The sequence below is a fragment of the Oncorhynchus kisutch genome, linkage group LG2 (genome assembly GCF_002021735.2).
Source record: "Oncorhynchus kisutch isolate 150728-3 linkage group LG2, Okis_V2, whole genome shotgun sequence".
NCBI classification, from domain to species: Eukaryota; Metazoa; Chordata; class Actinopteri; order Salmoniformes; family Salmonidae; genus Oncorhynchus; species Oncorhynchus kisutch.
Genome location: NC_034175.2, coordinates 6289859 through 6309471, shown reverse-complemented (window position 1 = coordinate 6309471; position 19613 = coordinate 6289859). Strand labels below are relative to the sequence as shown.

The following is a 19613-nucleotide window of genomic DNA, read 5'->3' as shown; positions in this document are numbered from 1 at the left end:
TATCTGGAGTACTTCTCCTGTCCTATTCGGTGTCCTGTGTGAATCTAAGTGTGCGTTCTCTAATTCTCTCCTTCTTTCTCTCTCTCGGAGGACCTGAGCCCTAGGACTATGCCCCAGGACTACCTGACATGATGACTCCTTGCTGTCCCCAGTCCACCTGGCTGTGCTGCTGCTCCAGTTTCAAGACCTGAGCCCTAGGACCATGCCCCAGGACTACCTGACATGATGTCTCCTTGCTGTCCCCAGTCCATCTGACCGTGCTGCTGCTCCAGTTTCAACTGTTCTGCCTTATTATTATACGACCATGCTGGTCATTTATGAACATTTGAACATCTTGGCCATGTTCTGTTATAATCTCCACCCGGCACAGCCAGAAGAGGACTGGCCACCCCACATAGCCTGGTTCCTCTCTAGGTTTCTTCCTAGGTTTTGGCCTTTCTAGGGAGTTTTTCCTAGCCACCGTGCTTCTACACCTGCATTGCTTGCTGTTTGGGGTTTTAGGCTGGGTTTCTGTACAGCACTTTGAGATATCAGCTGATGTACGAAGGGCTATATAAATAAATTTGATTTGATTTGATTTGACTACGTCAAGGGAATATATAGAATATCCGAAGATATCTATGTTTATTTCAGGAAGTTGTGTATCTCTGGAAATAAGCAGAATGCATGTAAACATAACCCTTTTGAAAACAGCTTGTCTCTTGGCTCAATTTACCTCGGGTGTGGAGCAAATTGAGTATGGGGACAGGGTAGCCTACGCATAGGGAAACATTTCTAACTGTACATTTTAAAACATTTACGTGTAACCTCATATCCCAGCGATAATACCTTGTATTACACCGGGGAAGACAACTCAACCGAGGAAGGCATTAAACTTGACTAATCACTCAAATGCGAGGCGTCTTCAAAATAATATTCATATTATGCATAAAACGGACTAAATGTAATCATCATTTGTATGGGGTGTGTTGATTATCCGTTGGCTCAACTGTCCCCTCGCCAAATCAGAATCACCGTTATTCGCCAAGTACATTTAAACATACTCAGAACTTTACTTGGTGACATGGTGCTGCTAGTGATGGACAACATTTAGAGACAGAATACAGACAGCAGAGTTTCAACAAAGTTTACATACATTATATATACACAATAATAATGGTACAATACAGACAGCAGAGTTTCAACAAAGTTTACATACATTATATATACACAATAATAATGGTACAATTTAACTGGGTGCAAGGGTGCACTTTCATGCTAGGTTTAGGACCTCATATTGTAGCTTATAGAGACCACAACTGATGTATAAAACTAGTGGAGGCTGCTGAGGGGAGGACGGCTCATAATAATGGCTGGAATGGCGGGAATGGAATAAAAAAAGGAAACCATGTGTTTGATGTAGTTGATACCATTCCACTGATACCAGTCCAGCTGTTACCACCATCCCGTCCTCCCCTATATACTTTAAAACTAGCCTATAACTGGCATCATGAAACCTATATCACAATAAATGTATTTGACTTTATGAAAATCTGTTTTTTGGACCTAACTTGCTTGCTGCTTTTTCCATGTGTTTTTTTCCTTCACAGACTATGAAATGATGACCTTTTCCTAAATATTTGGTCACATGATTCATTTTGTGTATGGTTTCCTAGAAACAACTAACCCTTTGGCTCAACTTACCCCACTCTCCCATATATTTATATATATATAATAAATCTGCCTTATCTTTCTGTTACCTGTGTTTATCCATTTGCTCGGCAGTGAGAAGTACTTCCTTTCTTCAAAACCTACTTCCTTTCTTCAGAACCCACTTCCTTCTCAAAGCTTCACAGCCCTCATCATACTTATCCATTTCTTTATCACTCACTCAATCACTCAAGGGTGATTATACCAATTAATACAAATTTTGATCCAATTGTGCAAACAGATCCGCAAGGAAACTATTATTTTAAATATGCTATTGGACCCAAAACAGATCTGGCTAATTAATCCATATGGGCCAAATAATGATGATCCACACTTTTTTGAAAATACAAGCATTGAAAGAATCTATTATTATGGTGGGAGATTATAATACTGTTTTAAAGTACCAGAATGGATTGTAAAGGAAATCACTCTACAAACTACGTGGACATTGGAAATTGAATCAAAGCCTATTAGATGACAATTTGTTCTTAACTAAGACAAAATAATTATTTCCTTATTTTTGTACAACATAGGTACAGCAGATTCTCTTATTGTATGGGACACTTTCAAATGTACTATTAGAGGCCATTCAATACAATACTCACCATTAAAACAAAAGCAGTTTAGGTCCAAAGAGATGAGACTAATAAAGGAAATGGAGGAAGTAACAGCAGGTAGGTGGTAATGGAAACTATAGAGACACAAAATAGGTTAGAGGAAAAACAAAAAGAATCAAGAACGATCAAGTGTAATGTATTACAAAAATAAAGCGAATAGGATGGAAAATTGTGAAAAATGCACAAAATATTTATTGAATCTTCAACATAGAAATTCTACCAAAAATGATTTACAGAAACGTGTTACAAATGATGGAGTTATCCATGATTCACCAAATTATATTTTGAAAGAGAAAGCAACATATTTTTTATTTTAAGTCTCCTCCATTTCCACTGAATGATGTTAACTGTAAGGATTTCTTTCCTAATAATAATGTAAAATGAACAAATTTACAGAAAGACCTGTGTGAATGTCATCTTACAGAGAAGAGGATCTTTTTGAGGCAATAAAATATTTTCAGTCCGGAAAAACACCAGGGCTTGACCGTATACCAGTAGACCTTTTTGATGTACTCAAAAATCCATTATTAGCATGTTTTAATTACTCTTATACAAATGGTAGACTTTCAGGTACTCAACAAGGTCTAATTTCATTACAACTAAAACAGGACCCAGGTGGTAAGTATAAAGATCCAGTCCATTTAAAAAACTGGAGGCCTCTAACACTTCAGTGTTTTACGATGCGAAAATCCTGGCGAAATGCATAGAATTAAAAAGGTTTGACCAGATATTGTTCATCCTGAGCAGACAGTTTTTTTTACATGGACGATATATTGGAGATAATATACGACAATTACTTGAAACAATTGAACATTATGAAACATCAAAGATACCAGGCCTGGTCTTCATAGCAGATCTTGAAAAGGCGTTTGATAAAGTACGACTAGAATTGATATATAAATGCCTGGATTACTTTAATTTAGGTGAATCTCTTATACAATGGGTTACAGTTATGTACAGCAACCTCAGATGTAAAATAGTAAAAATGGGATGATAGTGAAGTAGACATACTTGGTATTCACATCTCAAAAAACATATGAACTTACCACAATTCATTTCAATAGAAAGATAGATAAGATTCTGCAACCATAGAGGTAAATACTTTTAATACTTTTTTCGAAAGGCTCATCCTTTGTTCAAAAATTGCCTTTTTGCCTTTACACACGTTACAGCTTCTCATTTACGACTAATTGAAAATGAAATGTTGTTTAAACTATTGTCCTTTCTTAAACAAGCCATACAAAGCTGGTTACAATTTCAGTTTTATCCTCCAGAAAATATAGAACATATATTACAACAAATGTTATGATTAAACTCAAATATACTGATTAATTAAAAAACATTATTTATGGAAATGTTTAAAATTGGTATTATATTTATTAATGGTATTATGAATAGAAACAGAGGAGTGGTCACATATGTTGCTATGGAAAATATATGGGAACGTCTGCTCAATCCAAACTTACAACCAACTGATTGCAGCACTACCACAAAAATTGATGTGGAAAAGGGAGAAGGTAGGGAACTTGTTTGCCTGCCATATATTAAAGTTTCAAATTGGCTGAAAGGAACTGGCATAAATAGAAAAATATACCAGTTTCATCTGAGGACAAACATTTGACAGCTGCAGGTTGCAAAATAAATGGGAGGAGCTTTTCGATGTACCAATTCCATGGCATATGGTTTATGAACTGGTACAAAAAACTGCACTTGATTCAACACTTGGAGTTTTTCAGTTTCAATTATTATATAAAATTCTTGCCACCAACAGAATACTATATATATATATACAACAATCTCAGCTCTGTAGATTTTGCTGCTAAGAGACAGAATCAATAATAATAATTTATTCTGGTACTGCCCCTATGTAGCTTGTTTCTGGTCACAGGTTCAGGAATTGTTTAAAAAAAATCACAACATGCAAATCAAATTAACCTTACAAATAGCAGTGTTGGGCGATTTGGAAATCCATAGTCAGTCAATTAATAATACTCATAGGAAAGGTTTATCTTTAGCTACAATCTGTGGATAATATACGGTTAGAAAGGTAAACATTTTTTGTAAAACATCACAGCACAATTGAGAAATATATGGCACATGGAAACCAAACGAGGTTTCGAAGAGGGGGGGGGGGGGGGTAGTAGAGGGGTAAAATAAAAATAAACTAAATGTACCCTTCAGCCAATGGAAAACATATAATAAGAAAATCCTGGAGAAACATTCATGAGAATCAGTCATGTTTTTTTAGTTGACAACTGTTTGTTTCTGCAGACTCTGAGGCTCAGCCCAATCATTTCTGTTTGTTACAGAAATCTGTGTATGCTGTATGAATAGTGAATGCTCAGAGGCCTGAGGCGAAGGTGGAGGGAGATGTGTAAAGGGTCGTCCCTGCCGATGCTCCCTGGGCTGTAACAGTTCACCCAGGGTCATGTGATGTGGCTTGGCTTCTGTGAAAATCCAGGTTGAGCTGAGAAGGAGCAGACCACAGAGTCAATGAAACCACGTGACCTCTGACAGAGAGACTGCTGCATATGGTTGAAACACACACACACACAAACAGGTGCAGACACATTCACCCGACACACACACACACACACACTAACCAGGATAGGCAAAATATGACATTCAGTTAACCCACAAGAGTCAATGTAGCTCAAAAAACTGTTGTGTACATGTCCGTAAAGAATGTCAATGTCATTTCTCTCAGTCTGATCTGAGTATGTTTGACTGGACGGTGAATTTAAATAAGAACGGCTGCTGCTTACAGTGAAGAAAATGACTGGTCCTAAGATGAGTGTAATGTAGTCATATCACTCTGAAGTTACCTTATCATCAAAGCAACTGAGCGAGAGAGAGAGAGAGAGACGGACATAAGAGAGTCTTAAAGATTGTTTTGGAACCTAATATCACCGTTTTTGATGAAAAAAGAGAGACAGACAAACAGCAGTGGAAAGAAAGGGGGAGGAAGATGGGCAAGTTTAGGGTTTTAAGCGGCACAGTGGTTCAGAGTGAACTAGGGGGGTCGTCATAGAGAGAGAGATAGGAATCTTGAAATGGCAGTTTACCTTATGACTCATCTTTTGAATAATACTCTGACACACTGTGATCCCCAGTTCAGTCACACAGTCAGAGGGTCCAGAGTCACATCTATCTCATTCTCTCATCCTCTCTGAGACACGGTAAGTCAGACTCTACACTTCCCTACTGAAACACGTTTTGTTCAGGTCTGTCGTTAGAGTCCTGGTCTTGCTTGATGTATCTATAATGGTATACAGTCAGACTCTACACTTCCCTACTGAAACACGGTTTATTCAGGTCTGTCGTTAGAGTCCTGGGCTTGCTTGATGTATCTATAATGGTATACAGTCAGACTCTACACTTCCCTACTGAAACACGGTTTGTTCAGGTCTGTCGTTAGAGTCCTGGTCTTGCTTGATGTATCTATCTATAATGGTATACAGTCAGACTCTCCCATTTCTCATGTCCTTGAAACTGTCTCTTACAGCTACTGTTTGTGCCTACAATAATGTCCTGCCATTGCAATACTTTATCTCTTGATAATATATTGTTGGAGAATATCTTTATGACTGAAGTATACACTGAGTATACAAAACATTAGGAACACCTGCTCTTTCCATGAGACTGACCAGGTGAATTCAGGTGAAGCTATGATTTCCTTTTTGATGTCACCTGTTAAATCCACTTCAATCAGTGTAGATGAAGAGGAGACAGGTTACAGAACTATTTTTAAGCCTTGAGACATTGTGTACGTGTGCCTTTCAGAAGGTGAATGGGCCAGACAAAAGATTGAAGTGCTTTTAAAAATGGGGTACGGTAGTAGGTGCCAGGTGCACCGGTTTGAGTGTGTCAAGAACTACAACGCTGCTGGGTTTTTCACACTCAACAGTTTCCGTGTGTATCAAGAATGGTCCACCACCCAAAGGACATCCAGCAAACTTGACAACTGTGGAAAGCATTGGAGTCAACATGGGCCAGCATCCCTGTGGAACGCTTTCAACACCTTGTAGAGTCCATGCCCTGACGAATTGAGGCTGTTCTGAGGGCAAAAGGGGGTGCAACTCAATATTAGGGAGGTGTTCCTAATGTTTTGTACACTCAGTGTATGTCGATGTTCTGAAGTTCTTGTAAAATATCTGTTAAATATTGACTGTCTTCCTCTTTTTCTCTTCATCCCTCTCAGATGCATCTCTTCTGGTGGATCACCCACATCTTTCTATCCCTCCCTTCTCTCCTCTCTCTAGTCCAATCCCTCACGTGCGACAATGAGACACAGTATGCTTGGCCACTGCATGTAAGCCAATGGTGCTGCGACAAGTGCCCACCAGGTAAGCCATTTGAAAAATACTTTCATCAGGTGTGTGTGTGCGTGTGTAATTTAATGTGTTGCCCTTTACAGGTCAGCATCTGGTGGGACGCTGCGCCGGTCAGAACAGCCCTACCCAGTGTACTGACTGCGATAGCGGCTACTACTCAGACAGCTACAACTTCAACATAGGCTGCAAATCCTGCGACGGCTGCAGCATGAGTGGTGAGTGTGTGTGGGTGTCTATACATTTCCAGCAAAATATGATTGGCACTGACACTTGTCTTTTTTGTCTGTCTAAAACGGTTACTCACCTGTTTTTCTAAGTCATAGTTATGAAGGACTTTACAGATGAAAACACAGCCTGCTAGGGATTTCCCCCTTCACTGTACCATGGTGGGACACAGTCAGAGAGAGAGGGGGAGGGGGGCACTGAGAAACACTGACTCACCCACCCAGGAGTAGAGGAGGGTTGGGAGGCCTGGAGGGCAGAAGGGATGGCATGTCTACCAAGTAATGTCAAGGATATCAGTGGTGATGGGGGGGGACAGTGGGAGGGGTTAGTGGTAGACCGATATCATCTCACCGGTGGAAATAACCTTTTTACTTTAAAGATAAACATTGGAAAGTACAGCTGACAGAACATTCTCATTACATCGTTGTCATCGAGTGTAGTGGGGGACAAAAATAGAGATGAACTATTTTTAAATAGAGGTGAGAGAGGTTTGAGAGTAGTCACAGACTCGGTGAACACATTTGAACTGTCATTCACTCTAGTCAAGTGTGTGCGTGTGTGTGTGTGTGTGTGTGTGTGTGTGTGTGTGTGTGTGTGTGTGTGTGTGTGTGTGTGTGTGTGTGTGTGTGTGTGTGTGTGTGTGTGTGTGTGTGTGTGTGTGTGTGTGAAGGGTGGGGTCTGACGGTAATATACACTTCATAGGACCTTGTTGAATCAGTCAAAAGCTGATTCAACAAGGTCCTATGAGTCATTTTGAAGATGAGTTATTTCATCATATTCAGGCATGATTTCAGATTGTGTTTGACTACGTGACAAAAACACTATGTCAAAGTCAGTATACATGAAGGCACACAGACAAATAGACCACCTATGACTTGTGTTCCATTACAGAGCTGCAGTATGTATCTCGCTGTTCCACCAAGCAGAATGATGTGTGCAGCTGTAAACCAGGCTACCGCTGCAGAGGAAGTGGCACCTGTCTGGACTGTGAGGAGATCCCCAGCCCGAACACACCCAAACTCATACCGACACCTCCCATCATGCCAGCTACAGTGTCAAACCACTCAGTGCCTGGTATCCCTAATCATAGACCTAAACCTGTCACCAAACCTGGGCCCAGCACAAATCCAAAACAAGGTAAACTACAATACAAATGATAAAATGGCCTGAAAGTGTTCAAAGTGACATGTAAAAATGCCATGAGAGCTACATAGTTCTCTCTCTCTCTCACAACCCAATACAATGCTGGTGTTAATGTGTACGGCCCTGACCCCTCTCTCTACTCCTCTCTCTCTCTCTCACAACCCAATACAATGCTGGTGTTAATGTGTACGGCCCTGACCCCTCTCTCTACTCCTCTCTCTCTCTCACAACCCAATACAATGCTGGTGTTAATGTGTACGGCCCTGACCCCTCTCTCTACTCCTCTGTCTCTCTCACACAACCCAATACAATGCTGGTGTTCATGTGTACGGCCCTGACCTCTCTCTCTACTCCTCTCTCTCTCTCACAACCCAATACAATGCTGGTGTTAATGTGTTTTATGGCCCTGACCCCTCTCTCTACTCCTCTCTCTCTCTCACAACCCAATACAATGCTGGTGTTAATGTGTACGGCCCTGACCCCTCTCTCTACTCCTCTCTCTCTCTCACAACCCAATACAATGCTGGTGTTCATGTGTACGGCCCTGACCCCTCTCTCTACTCCTCTCTCTCTCACACAACCCAATACAATGCTGGTGTTCATGTGTACGGCCCTGACCCCTCTCTCTACTCCTCTGTCTCTCTCTCACAACCCAATACAATGCTGGTGTTAATGTGTACGGCCCTGACCCCTCTCTCTACTCCTCTCTCTCTCTCACACAACCCAATACAATGCTGGTGTTCATGTGTACGGCCCTGACCCCTCTCTCTACTCCTCTCTCTCTCTCTCTCTCTCTCACAACCCAATACAATGCTGGTGTTAATGTGTTTTATGGCCCTGACCCCTCTCTCTACTCCTCTCTCTCTCTCTCTCTCTCACAACCCAATACAATGCTGGTGTTAATGTGTTTTATGGCCCTGAGTTTTATGGCCCTGACCCCTCTCTCTACTCCTCTCTCTCTCTCTCTCTCTCTCTCACAACCCAATACAATGCTGGTGTTAATGTGTACGGCCCTGACCCCTCTCTCTACTCCTCTCTCTCTCTCACACAACCCAATACAATGCTGGTGTTAATGTGTACGGCCCTGACCCCTCTCTCTACTCCTCTCTCTCTCTCTCACAACCCAATACAATGCTGGTGTTAATGTGTACGGCCCTGACCCCTCTCTCCACTCCTCCCTCTCTCTCATACACACACAAACAGATGATAGCAAGTGGCTCCCGGTGTGTGTGTCTGCAGTGTGTGTGTGTCTACTGCTCACCTGCCTTGTTGCCATATCAAAGCTCAAACCTTTTCTGCGATGGATTGGTTCAACAAACAGTAAGTCCACGTCACTGTTGATCTGTCCTGTAGTTCTATTGAACACATACATATGCATGCACATTTGACCTAACCCTCATCTTATTGGTCCATCAGGCTTCTGGTCTCCCAAAAAGACTACTCCAGCAAATCAGAGCACAGCGGAAGAGGAAGTGCCCATGCCGGTCCAGGAAGTGTGTGGAAAGCCAGAGCTGCTACTGGACGTATGATGGAGGAAGTGGGTGTCGAAGGAGAGGATGAGAACTCACAAGCGAGCTGGGAGACCTGGGAGACAAACAGACTACCTCACATTCCCATTGAAGTGAAACTAACCTGAAGGCTAGACAGGCTGCTGTATTGGTTTAATGCAGTGGCTTCTGTATCTAGGACTTTCAGAAAGGACAAGAACAAAGGACAAAAAGACACTTTGAAGTATGAAGATACAGGCTAAAGATGAGTGGGAGTCTGTGACCGAGAAAGAGCAGAATGAGAGTGAGAAACGAAGAGTGAACAAGAGACACAGAGAGAGACAGACACACACACACACACAAACATTTGTGTGCTGAATACATGTACTGTACATGTTTATGTTGAAGATGTTTTACACCTTCATTAGAATTATGATGTTTGCTGTATCTATGCTTTATGCCAGTGTTTACTCTTACATAGTAGTGGCTGTTTAAAACATACAGTGCTGTATTTTAAATAAAGAACAGAATCACAAATGTTACAGGCCTACTGTAATGTCATACAATCGCCCCATCACCTGTATTCATTGAAAAACTATATTTCATATTTTGGTTTTAATTTGTGCAAAAACAGTTCAAGGTGCCACATGAACACAGAAAAAAACGTTTGCAGCAGTTGAGACTGAAAGCTTATTATACAGTTCAATAAAATGAGAGCAAGTGGATGTGTACATAACCACCATAGTGAGATGTCTAGCTCTATCTAAGTCTAGAACAGGAAATAATGGCCATTCTAGAGTTCTGGGACAGGAAATAATGGCCATTCTAGAGTTTTGGGATTCACCGGTGTTCTTCTGAGAGTAAGGGCTCCATGTATCTCAGAAGTTCAGCTTTACAGCCTGATAGAAATGTAAAGGCAATGTTCTCGCGTCAGTGGAGACTGCATTCACGTTAAACACTGCATATGTCGGCTCAATCAAAAATGACCTTTACATTTCTATCAAGCAATCTGTAACGCTTCAGTGATACAGACTGAATAGAGCCCCAGGTAAATGTTGTCCCTTACCACTGATCCAGGGTCAGACCAGTCTTCATCCTCCTTATGATTAACATTAGGATGTAGGGTTGGCTAAACTGATCCTAGAAGGGAAGCTTTCACTTGGAGCGTCCTCTGTCCTCAATCCCCCTCCCCTCAATGCACCTCCTCTTTGGAAACGTGACTGTCCTTCCCTTGTTCCTGTGAAGGGAAGAATACACAGTCCATCTCCCCATCCTTTTCCTCCTGGGATAGATGGAAGTTAGGGGAGGGTGTGGGGTGGGTCGTACATCCTTCCTCATCCCTCTCTTTCTGCCCTCTCTCTTCCATCCCTCCACCCATACCAGTGAACTGGTTGAGTAAACTGAAGATGACTGTTCCAGCATTGTGGACATGGACCGGGCCTGAGAGAGACACAGACAGAGAGAAAGTGATATTAGATTCTATATTCATCATCAGCCTTATTCACTATGGATCTTGAAACGAATCAACTTCCCATGCTAATTCCCCATGGACTTCAAAACATCATCTATGCAAAACTCCAAGTGAAACGACTGACGTGCATCTATAGGAAAAACCACAAGAGTAACTCCACCATATTTAGATTCCTTTTTAAATCAAGATCTTGGGGTCAAAATAATTATTTGTATGTATCCATAGTACCCATATTTGCTGCTGTAATAGGTGGTGGATCCACTGTCTGGTGCTTAATACTGGGCTGTGCCTCTCTGGCATTGTGCTGATGAGGTGGCTCTTTGGTCTTGTTAGGCGACGTTTCTCTTACTCCCTTCATAAGAGCACAGAAATTCACCAGAAATCCAGAGTTATTGGAATACACAATTGTCAACAATGCCTATTTAGGGTTTCGGTCAGGAACACATGAATGACAATGTAAACATTACACACACAATGTAGTAAGTTACCGTAGGTATTATACATACCTTGTTACAGAACTTGAGAGCTGGAAAATAACAGACACAAATCTATTAGTCAACCCAGCAAACTGATGGTAAGCCACTCATGGGTATTTCATCGATGAATCATCTATGATTGAAAGGGCAATGCTTTTTCATCTTACTCTGCATTTTAATGCTTTCTGGGTACATGTAGACACTAGAAACTGGTAAGTAGGTCTACACAGAGAGAGTGTTGCAATCTTTTAATTCAATTACATTCACAAGAAGCTACAGTTGGCTCCCAGTGCAGACCTATCCTGAGATTTAACATCACAGTCTAATCCTTCCTCATCTCATTCTAGTGTCGAGAGAGAGAGTCTGCTCTAACACAATGATCTAACTACAGTTGAGACTGAACAGAGGAACACTGCCTTACCTTGTTTGAAACAGGCTTCATTTCCTGGGTGACGGATACATAACAGAATGATAACGGCTAGGATTCCAATGACCACCATAGGACACAAAATGGCTGCCAAGTGTTTGCTGGTGTCAGCTGGTGGGGAAAGGAGATGGAGAAACTACTGTATCTGTAGCTTCTCACATTTTCAATATATTCTGACTGTAATGAAAATAGCTGATGGACACACACACACACACACACACACACACACACACACACACACACACACACACACACACACACACACACACACACACACCTGTGGTGTGATGAGTGGCGTTACCTGCTTGTGAGACTGGTGATCGTGGAGTGTCACAGCTGGGTGAGACAGAGGTAAAGGACTCATCATGTAACATATCCATACACATTCACAGCCTGTCAACACTGAAGTGGGGCCAGTGAACTGAGAACTGTATTTAATATCCCAAATATCCATGACCATGAAAATATCTGACAATTCTTTGATACCAGATCTTCTGGTTGTATGAAGGTTATATACCATAAAATAACAACTTTGCCAGAAGTGGCCCTCCTGGCAGGAGAAGTCTTCAACCAGAGCCTGTTTATCAGTCTGGTTCCAGTATGTTTAAGTAGGGAGGATAAAAAAAGATAAAGGCTCACTTAGGAGGTTGACAGCGTCCAGCGGAAGAGGAAGTCCTGCTGTGTTCAGAGGAAGTTCCTGTCTGGTTGATTCTGATGCCCACTACTGTAATCAGAGCAGAGTGCACACAGGCAGGAAAACATCAACATCTATCCACAGTCAAACACACTGATTCAATACCCAGAACCTGGCAAGAATACAACACAGTGAAGGTAGACATGCATAAGAGAAGGCCAGTGGGCAACACACACACTGTACCATTGCTAGGTGGCAGGGGAGGTGGGGGCAGCTGAGGGACCTTCTCACAGTCTCTACAGTTTCCTGTCTGGTCTTCTTTATCGGTGCAGGTAAAACCAGCCTCACAACGACATCTAGCGTTCGATACAGAAGTACACGGATCATCCTCCACCAGGTGCAAATCTGACACACACACACACACACACACACACCACAGCCAGTACAACATGTTTAGTACAGCTATTACATGGTAATAAATAGTGTCCATACTGTAGACATACCTTTATAACTTTTGGTAAGAAATGACATGTACGGCATATGGAAATCATAAGAGGGCAGTTTATGGAAATAGGTGGGATGGACTGAGAGTAGCTGAGGGGTGGGTTTATGGAGATAGTTGGGATTGACAGAGTAGCTGAGGGATGGATTTATAGAGACAGGTGGGATGGACTGACAGTAGCTGAGGGGTGGGTTTATACAAATAGGTGGGATGGACTGAGAGTAGCGGAGGGGTGGGTTTATGGAAATAGGTGGGATTGACAGAGTAGCTGAGGGGTGAATTTATAGAGACAGGTGGGATGGACTGACAGTAGCAGAGGGGTGGGTTTATGGAAATAGGTGGGATGGACTGAGAGTAGCAGAGGGGTGGGTTTATGGAAATAGGTGGGATGGACTGAGAGTAGCAGAGGGGTGGGTTTATGGAAATAGGTGGGATTGACAGAGTAGCTGAGGGGTGGGTTTATGGAAATAGGTGGGATTGACAGAGTAGCTGAGGGGTGGGTTTATGGAAATAGGTGGGATTGACAGAGTAGCTGAGGGGTGGGTTTATGGAAATAGGTGGGATGGACTGAGAGTAGCAGAGGGGTGGGTTTATGGAAATAGGTGGGATTGACAGAGTAGCTGAGGGGTGGGTTTATGGAAATAGGTGGGATTGACAGAGTAGCTGAGGGGTGGGTTTATGGAAATAGGTGGGATGGACTGAGAGTAGCAGAGGGGTGGGTTTATGGAAATAGGTGGGATTGACAGAGTAGCTGAGGGGTGGGTTTATGGAAATAGGTGGGATGGACTGAGAGTAGCAGAGGGGTGGGTTTATGGAAATAGGTGGGATTGACAGAGTAGCTGAGGGGTGGGTTTATGGAAATAGGTGGGATTGACAGAGTAGCTGAGGGGTGGGTTTATGGAAATAGGTGGGATTGACAGAGTAGCTGAGGGGTGGGTTTATGGAAATAGGTGGGATTGACAGAGTAGCTGAGGGGTGGGTTTAAAAAAATCATGTTCTTTAATAGTTATGACTGAAAACACAATGTATTAGTACTATCTATCAAGATATAATGTATATCAAAATACCAAATGACTTTATTCCTGCTATGTAACCACTGCAAAAAATAAAAACATTTTCTTCATCAATCTACACACAATACCCCACAATGACAAAGCCAAAACAGGTTTTTAGAAATGTGCATCCTGTTTCCATTGATCATCCATGAGATGTTTCTACAACTTGGATTGGAGTCCACCTGTGGTAAATTCAATTGACTGGACATGATTTGGAAAGGCACACACCTGTCTATATAAAGTCCCACAGTTGACAGTGCATGTCAGAGCAAAAACCAAGCCATGAGTTCGAAGGAAATGTATGTAGAGCGCCGTGACAGGATTGTGTCGAGGCACAGATCTGGGGAAGGGTACCAAAACGTTTCTGCAGCATTGAAGGTCCCCAAGAACACAGTGGCCTCCAACATTCTTAAATGAAAGAAGTTTGGAACCACCAACACTCTTCCTAGAGCTGGCCGCCCAGCTAAGCTGAGCAATCGGGGGAGAAGGGCCTTGGTCAGGGAGGTGGCCAAGAACCCATGGTCACTCTGACAGAGCTTCAGAGCTCCTCTGTGGTGATAGGAGAACCTTTCAGAAGGACAAACATCTCTGCAGCACTCCACCAATCAGGCCTTTATGGTAGAGTGGCCAGACGGAAGCCACTCCTCAGTAAAAGGCACGTGACAGCCCGCTTGGAGTTTGCCAAAAGGCAATTAAAGGATTCTCAGACCATGAGAAGATTCTCTGGTCTGATGAAACCAAGATTGAACTCTTTGGCATGAATGCCAAGCGTCACGTCTGGAGGAAACCTGGCACCATCCCTACGGTGAAGCATGGTGGTGGCAGCATCATGCTGTGGGGGTGTTTTTCAGCGGCAGGGACTGGGAGACGAGTCAGGATCGAGGGAAAGATGAACGGAGCAAAGAACAGCGACATCCTTGATGAAAACCTGCCCCAGAGAGCTCAGGACCTCAGACTGGGGCGAAGGTTCACCTTCCAACAGGACAACAACCCTAATCACACTGCCAAGACAACGCAGGAGTGGCTTCGGGACAAGTCTTGAGTGTGTAGTGGAAAATCGATTCAAACATGACACGACCAAGAACTTTGAATTCAATGATAGACTTTTAATACACCCGTATCATAAGCCGGAGAGCCCCGCGGGACCCACCACCTTTTCCAGAGCCCTGGCTCCAGTATTTATCCACATATTACATATAAGCCCATCCCATATGTAAATTACGTTACATTTCAATCCGTGCATCCTGCTTGTTCAGCCCAGTAACGCCCACATCTGCTTTCGGCCAGATTATATGATGTCAAGACCCTTCCTTTGACCTAAAGATAATATACATCCCCCCTTCCTGTGGCCTGTGCTCAGACCCTGTAATTAACCCTGTGTCCCTATTGTATGTGTCTCTAGTTTTTAGTGTATTCAGCTGCCCTGGTCGCCTTCACTTCATATGGTTATCTAAGATCAAACAGACTTGTACCCTGTGATGTGATTGATGCCTGCAATCCATCAGTTGGTCATTTAGCTGACCCCGTCCTTAGGCCACCTCTTTGATCCTTGTATGCCCAGCTGGTCTTAAGCGTCTATGTGTCTGCATTTTTAGTGTCCCCTATGGCCTTTAACTGCTTCCTGCCCTATACAATAGAAAATGCATTTTACCAGAACAGGAAATGAACCCATAAGTGTACCTTTTCTCTTTTGTTATCAAATCATGTATATAATCTCTCCCACATAACCAATTTCACCCACAAGTGGCGCAGCCAGAGCCCGATCGAACATCTCTGGAGAGACCTGAAAATAGCTGTGCAGCGACACTCCCCATCCAAACTGACAGAGCTTGAGGGGATCTGCAGTGCTGAATGGGAGAAACTAAACAAATACAGGTGTGCCAAGCTTGTAGCCTTATACTCAAGAAGACTTGTGGCTGTAATCGCTGCCAAAGGTGCTTCAACAAAGTACTGAGTGAAGGGTCAGAATACTTTATCATTTTTAATTTTTAATAAATATGTCAACATTTTTTTATTTTTTTGACAGTTTTTGCTTTGTCATTATGGGGTATTGTGTGTAGATTGATGAGGGAAAAAATATTTGATACATTTTAGAATAAAGCTGTAACATAACAGTGGATAAAATCAAGGGGTCTGAATACTTTACGAATGCACTGTACATACACTACCGTTCAAAAGTTCGGGGTCACTTAGAAATGTCCTTGTTTTTTAAAGGAAAGCACATTTTTTGTCCATTAAAATAATACAGTGTAGATATTGTTAATGTTGTAAATGACTATTGTAGCTGGAAATGGCTGATTTTTAATGGAATATCTACATAGGCGTACAGAGGCCCATTATCAGCAACCATCACTCCTGTGTTCCAATGGCACGTTGTGTTAGCTAATCCAAGTTTATCATTTTAAAAGGTTAATTGATCATTAGAAAACCCTTTTGCAATTATGTTAGCGCCGCTGAAAACTTTTGTTCTGATTAAAGAAGCAATAAAACTGGCCTTCTTTATATACTAGTTGAGTATCTGGAGCATCAGCATTTGTGGGTTCGATTACAGGCTCAAAATGGCCCCAAAAAACACAAAAAATGACAATGATTTACAAACAATATACAGTTGAAGTATTTCCCACAAAATAAAGATGTTACATTGCTCTGTGAATGAGTTGTGTTCGTGTTTATGTACCACGTTTGCAGTCTTTGAAGCAGGAATGACAACTGGACTCAGCATTCAATCTTGTTGTGTAGGAACCATCTCGACAGGGAGAGCACTCTGAACAGGAACTCTGATAATGACCTGCGATAGAGAGGGGAGGGGAAACATATTAAATCAGTGTATTGGTCGCATACACAGTTTAGCAAATGTTATAGCGGGTGCAGCGGAAATGCTTGTGTTACTAGCTCTTAACAACGCAGTAAAATGTCAAACAAGCAGTGGCGGTTCTAGACCTGTCACGCCCTGACCTTAGATATCTCTGTTTTCTTTATATTTGGGTTAGGTCAGGGTGTGACTAGGGTGGGTACGCTAGTTTTTGTATTGTCTAGGGTTTTTGTAGGTCTAGGGGGTTTTGTATTTCTATGTTGGCCTGATATGGTTCTCAATCAGAGACAGCTGTTTATCATTGTCTCTGATTGGGAATCATATTTAGGCAGCCATTTCCCCTTTGTGTTTCTTGGAATCGTGTCTATGTGTAGTTGCCTGTCAGCACTCGTTTGTATAGCTTCACGCTTCGTTTTGTTATTTTGTTTGTTCAGTGTTCATTCTTTAAATGTACGTATACCACGCTGCGCCTTGGTCCGATCCTTGTGACGAACGTGACAAGACCATTTCAACTGGGGGGGCCAAGCTGGGGCCAGTTGTACTGTTAGAGGGGCCAGTTACATTAGACGTTATTGTTGTCAATGTTTTCTTCACTGCATTGCAGGCATTAGCAGGCAAAAGACCATGTTCATAATCATTATCGTTGCCACTGTCTAATAACGGATGTAAAAAAAGAACGATAGCAAAAATGTGTTATGTAAAAATTATTTCATACTCCACTTTCAGGGGGGCCACAAGGGGTCCAAAATTGTTGTCACAGGGGCACTGGCCCCCCCTGGCCCCACCACAGTACTGCCACTGCAAACAAGTACACAAATCATTTAAGTGTTTTTTACAAGAATTCAAGAACCTCGGGATGAATCCAATCAACAACCCGAATGCAATCTATGCGTATGTACAGTAAACTGGAAGAATTTACACAAGATATACTAACAATGATATGTACAGCAGTAGATATATTAGAATGAGCTATGTTGGGAATACAGTATTTAAATACTCAGTGTGAAACAGGAAGTATCCAGTGGTTTGATGGCCGTAAGACAAGATATACTAACAATGATATGTACAGCAGTAGATATATTAGAATGAGCTATGTTGGGAATACAGTATTTAAATACTCAGTGTGAAACAGGAAGTATCCAGTGGTTTGATGGCCGTAAGACAGCAGATATGGAGCAAAGGAAATTAAGTTAGGGAAAAGTATAGGGAAATGGGGCGATAGAGAGAACGAGGTAGAAAGAGAGGAGCGAGGAGAGAGTGAAGAGACAAGGGGAGTCAAGACATAAGAGAGCACCACAATAACAATACAAACTGATGGACGCTGCAGTTTTAGAAATGTCCTGTAGTAGACTACATGAGTAGTGGATATCAGAACATAACGCTAACTCTTTTAGACCCATAGGCACACACACATTCAGGTAACGTTTTAGTACACAGTCTGTTGCTGAGTGAGAAGAGAGGGAGCACAGTGACACGAGAGCAGAGAATAACAGGAAGAGATGGAGCGCACAGAGCGAGAGCCTGTTGGCCTAGTCTGAATACTAATGAAGGATGTGGTCATAGCACAGAGCTCCACTTCTCAAGAGAGAAACTCTCTCTTGGTTTCCTCATGATTCCTAAGAGCCTATGCGCACTCACACACATTCTGAAAGGATCTGACTCACTATTAATGTTAAAAAAATGGTTGATTGTAGGATGATGTGGAGATGAGGGAACAAAAATAAGGGAACAATAAATCAAATAAAAAGTAAGATGATGGAGGGCATTTCTTTCTCACCTGGTGGACACAGTCTGCATTGTCTCCCTCCATCCATGTAATAGCTCTCTGTAGTCTGACGACACACAACACGAACACACAGTCTCATGAGGTCTACTATCATAATGTTGTAACAGATGTCAAATGGTTCTAACAGCTTTCATAGGCGATCATAACAAATACTAAGAAAGGACATAAAAGGGGCCAAATGGTTACCAGAGGATATGAGACTGCTAGGTGTGCAGACATCATTAGCACAGCCACAAATAACTGTTCCATCACCATTCTGTAAACAATGTTAAATCATGAACAATTTGTCATTTGAGTTCATTCAGTAACATTTCTAAATAGGTATTAAAAAGTACACACAACAAATAATGCCAGAAGATGTTACAAGGCTACAACATGTTAAAAATCTGTAAGTTTATCAAAATTTGATGGTGACTGCACTAACCTCTTGCTTTGAGCCTCATTTCAGTTCAAAATATATCAATGTAGAAACCTGTGTTGAAAACTACCAACACATAAAATAATCTAGTCTTACCTTTTGCACTGTAGACACCACACCAAATGCCAAGTATTTGTTGTCTACAACTTCGACCCCCCCCCCCCCCCCCCCCCTTCAACTATTATTCTTTAAGGTGTGTCTCTTTCTTCTCTACCCATCCTTTGCGTCATTATTTCCTTCACCTGTGACATCTTCCTCTCTTCCTGTCTCTCCCGCCCACTGTGTACTGACAGTGATGTTGTGGTGTATTTATAAGCTAGAGACAGACAGGTAGACAAGACAGGCATGTCAGCAGGGTGACTAATGCTTCTGAACCAAAGTCTCATCATTTTCGACACATACTTTAAGATGTGAAAGACAGTTTGTCACAAACATTTGATCTCGCTGTCCTCGTAAAGTTAGCTTATCAGGCAGGTGGAGTTCAGGAAGCACAGACACACATAGCAGCCAATGCAAATGGGCTTCCAGCATAAACTC

General features: G+C 42.2%; 2 protein-coding genes across 3 annotated transcripts; one reads left to right on the top strand and one right to left on the bottom strand.

The window, feature by feature from the left end:
- Nucleotides 1-4876: 4876 nt before the first annotated feature.
- LOC109906134 (tumor necrosis factor receptor superfamily member 3) lies at nt 4877-10061 on the top strand. Its single transcript, XM_020503797.2, has 6 exons — nt 4877-5485; nt 6508-6652; nt 6724-6855; nt 7757-8002; nt 9212-9328; nt 9425-10061. Exons 2-6 carry the CDS (start codon nt 6508-6510, stop codon nt 9535-9537), a joined length of 753 nt encoding a protein of 250 aa, XP_020359386.2. The 5' UTR covers nt 4877-5485; the 3' UTR covers nt 9538-10061.
- Nucleotides 10062-10095: 34 nt separating this feature from the next.
- Nucleotides 10096-19234, bottom strand: LOC109883107 (tumor necrosis factor receptor superfamily member 5-like). 2 transcript variants are annotated; one of them, XM_031786126.1, is made up of 11 exons: nt 19173-19234; nt 18845-18914; nt 18650-18704; nt 16738-16848; nt 12747-12908; nt 12509-12593; nt 12171-12205; nt 11864-11980; nt 11473-11492; nt 11195-11318; nt 10096-10935 (listed from the first exon to the last, which is right to left on the bottom strand). In XM_031786126.1, the coding sequence occupies exons 2-11, from the start codon at nt 18911-18913 to the stop codon at nt 10688-10690; spliced, it is 1026 nt and encodes a 341-aa protein (XP_031641986.1). In that variant the 5' UTR covers nt 18914; nt 19173-19234; the 3' UTR covers nt 10096-10687. The 2 variants fall into 2 exon arrangements, with proteins under 2 accessions (XP_031641986.1, XP_031641988.1); XM_031786128.1 differs by lacking the exon at nt 19173-19234 and having other exon boundaries at nt 18845-19028.
- Nucleotides 19235-19613: the final 379 nt, after the last annotated feature.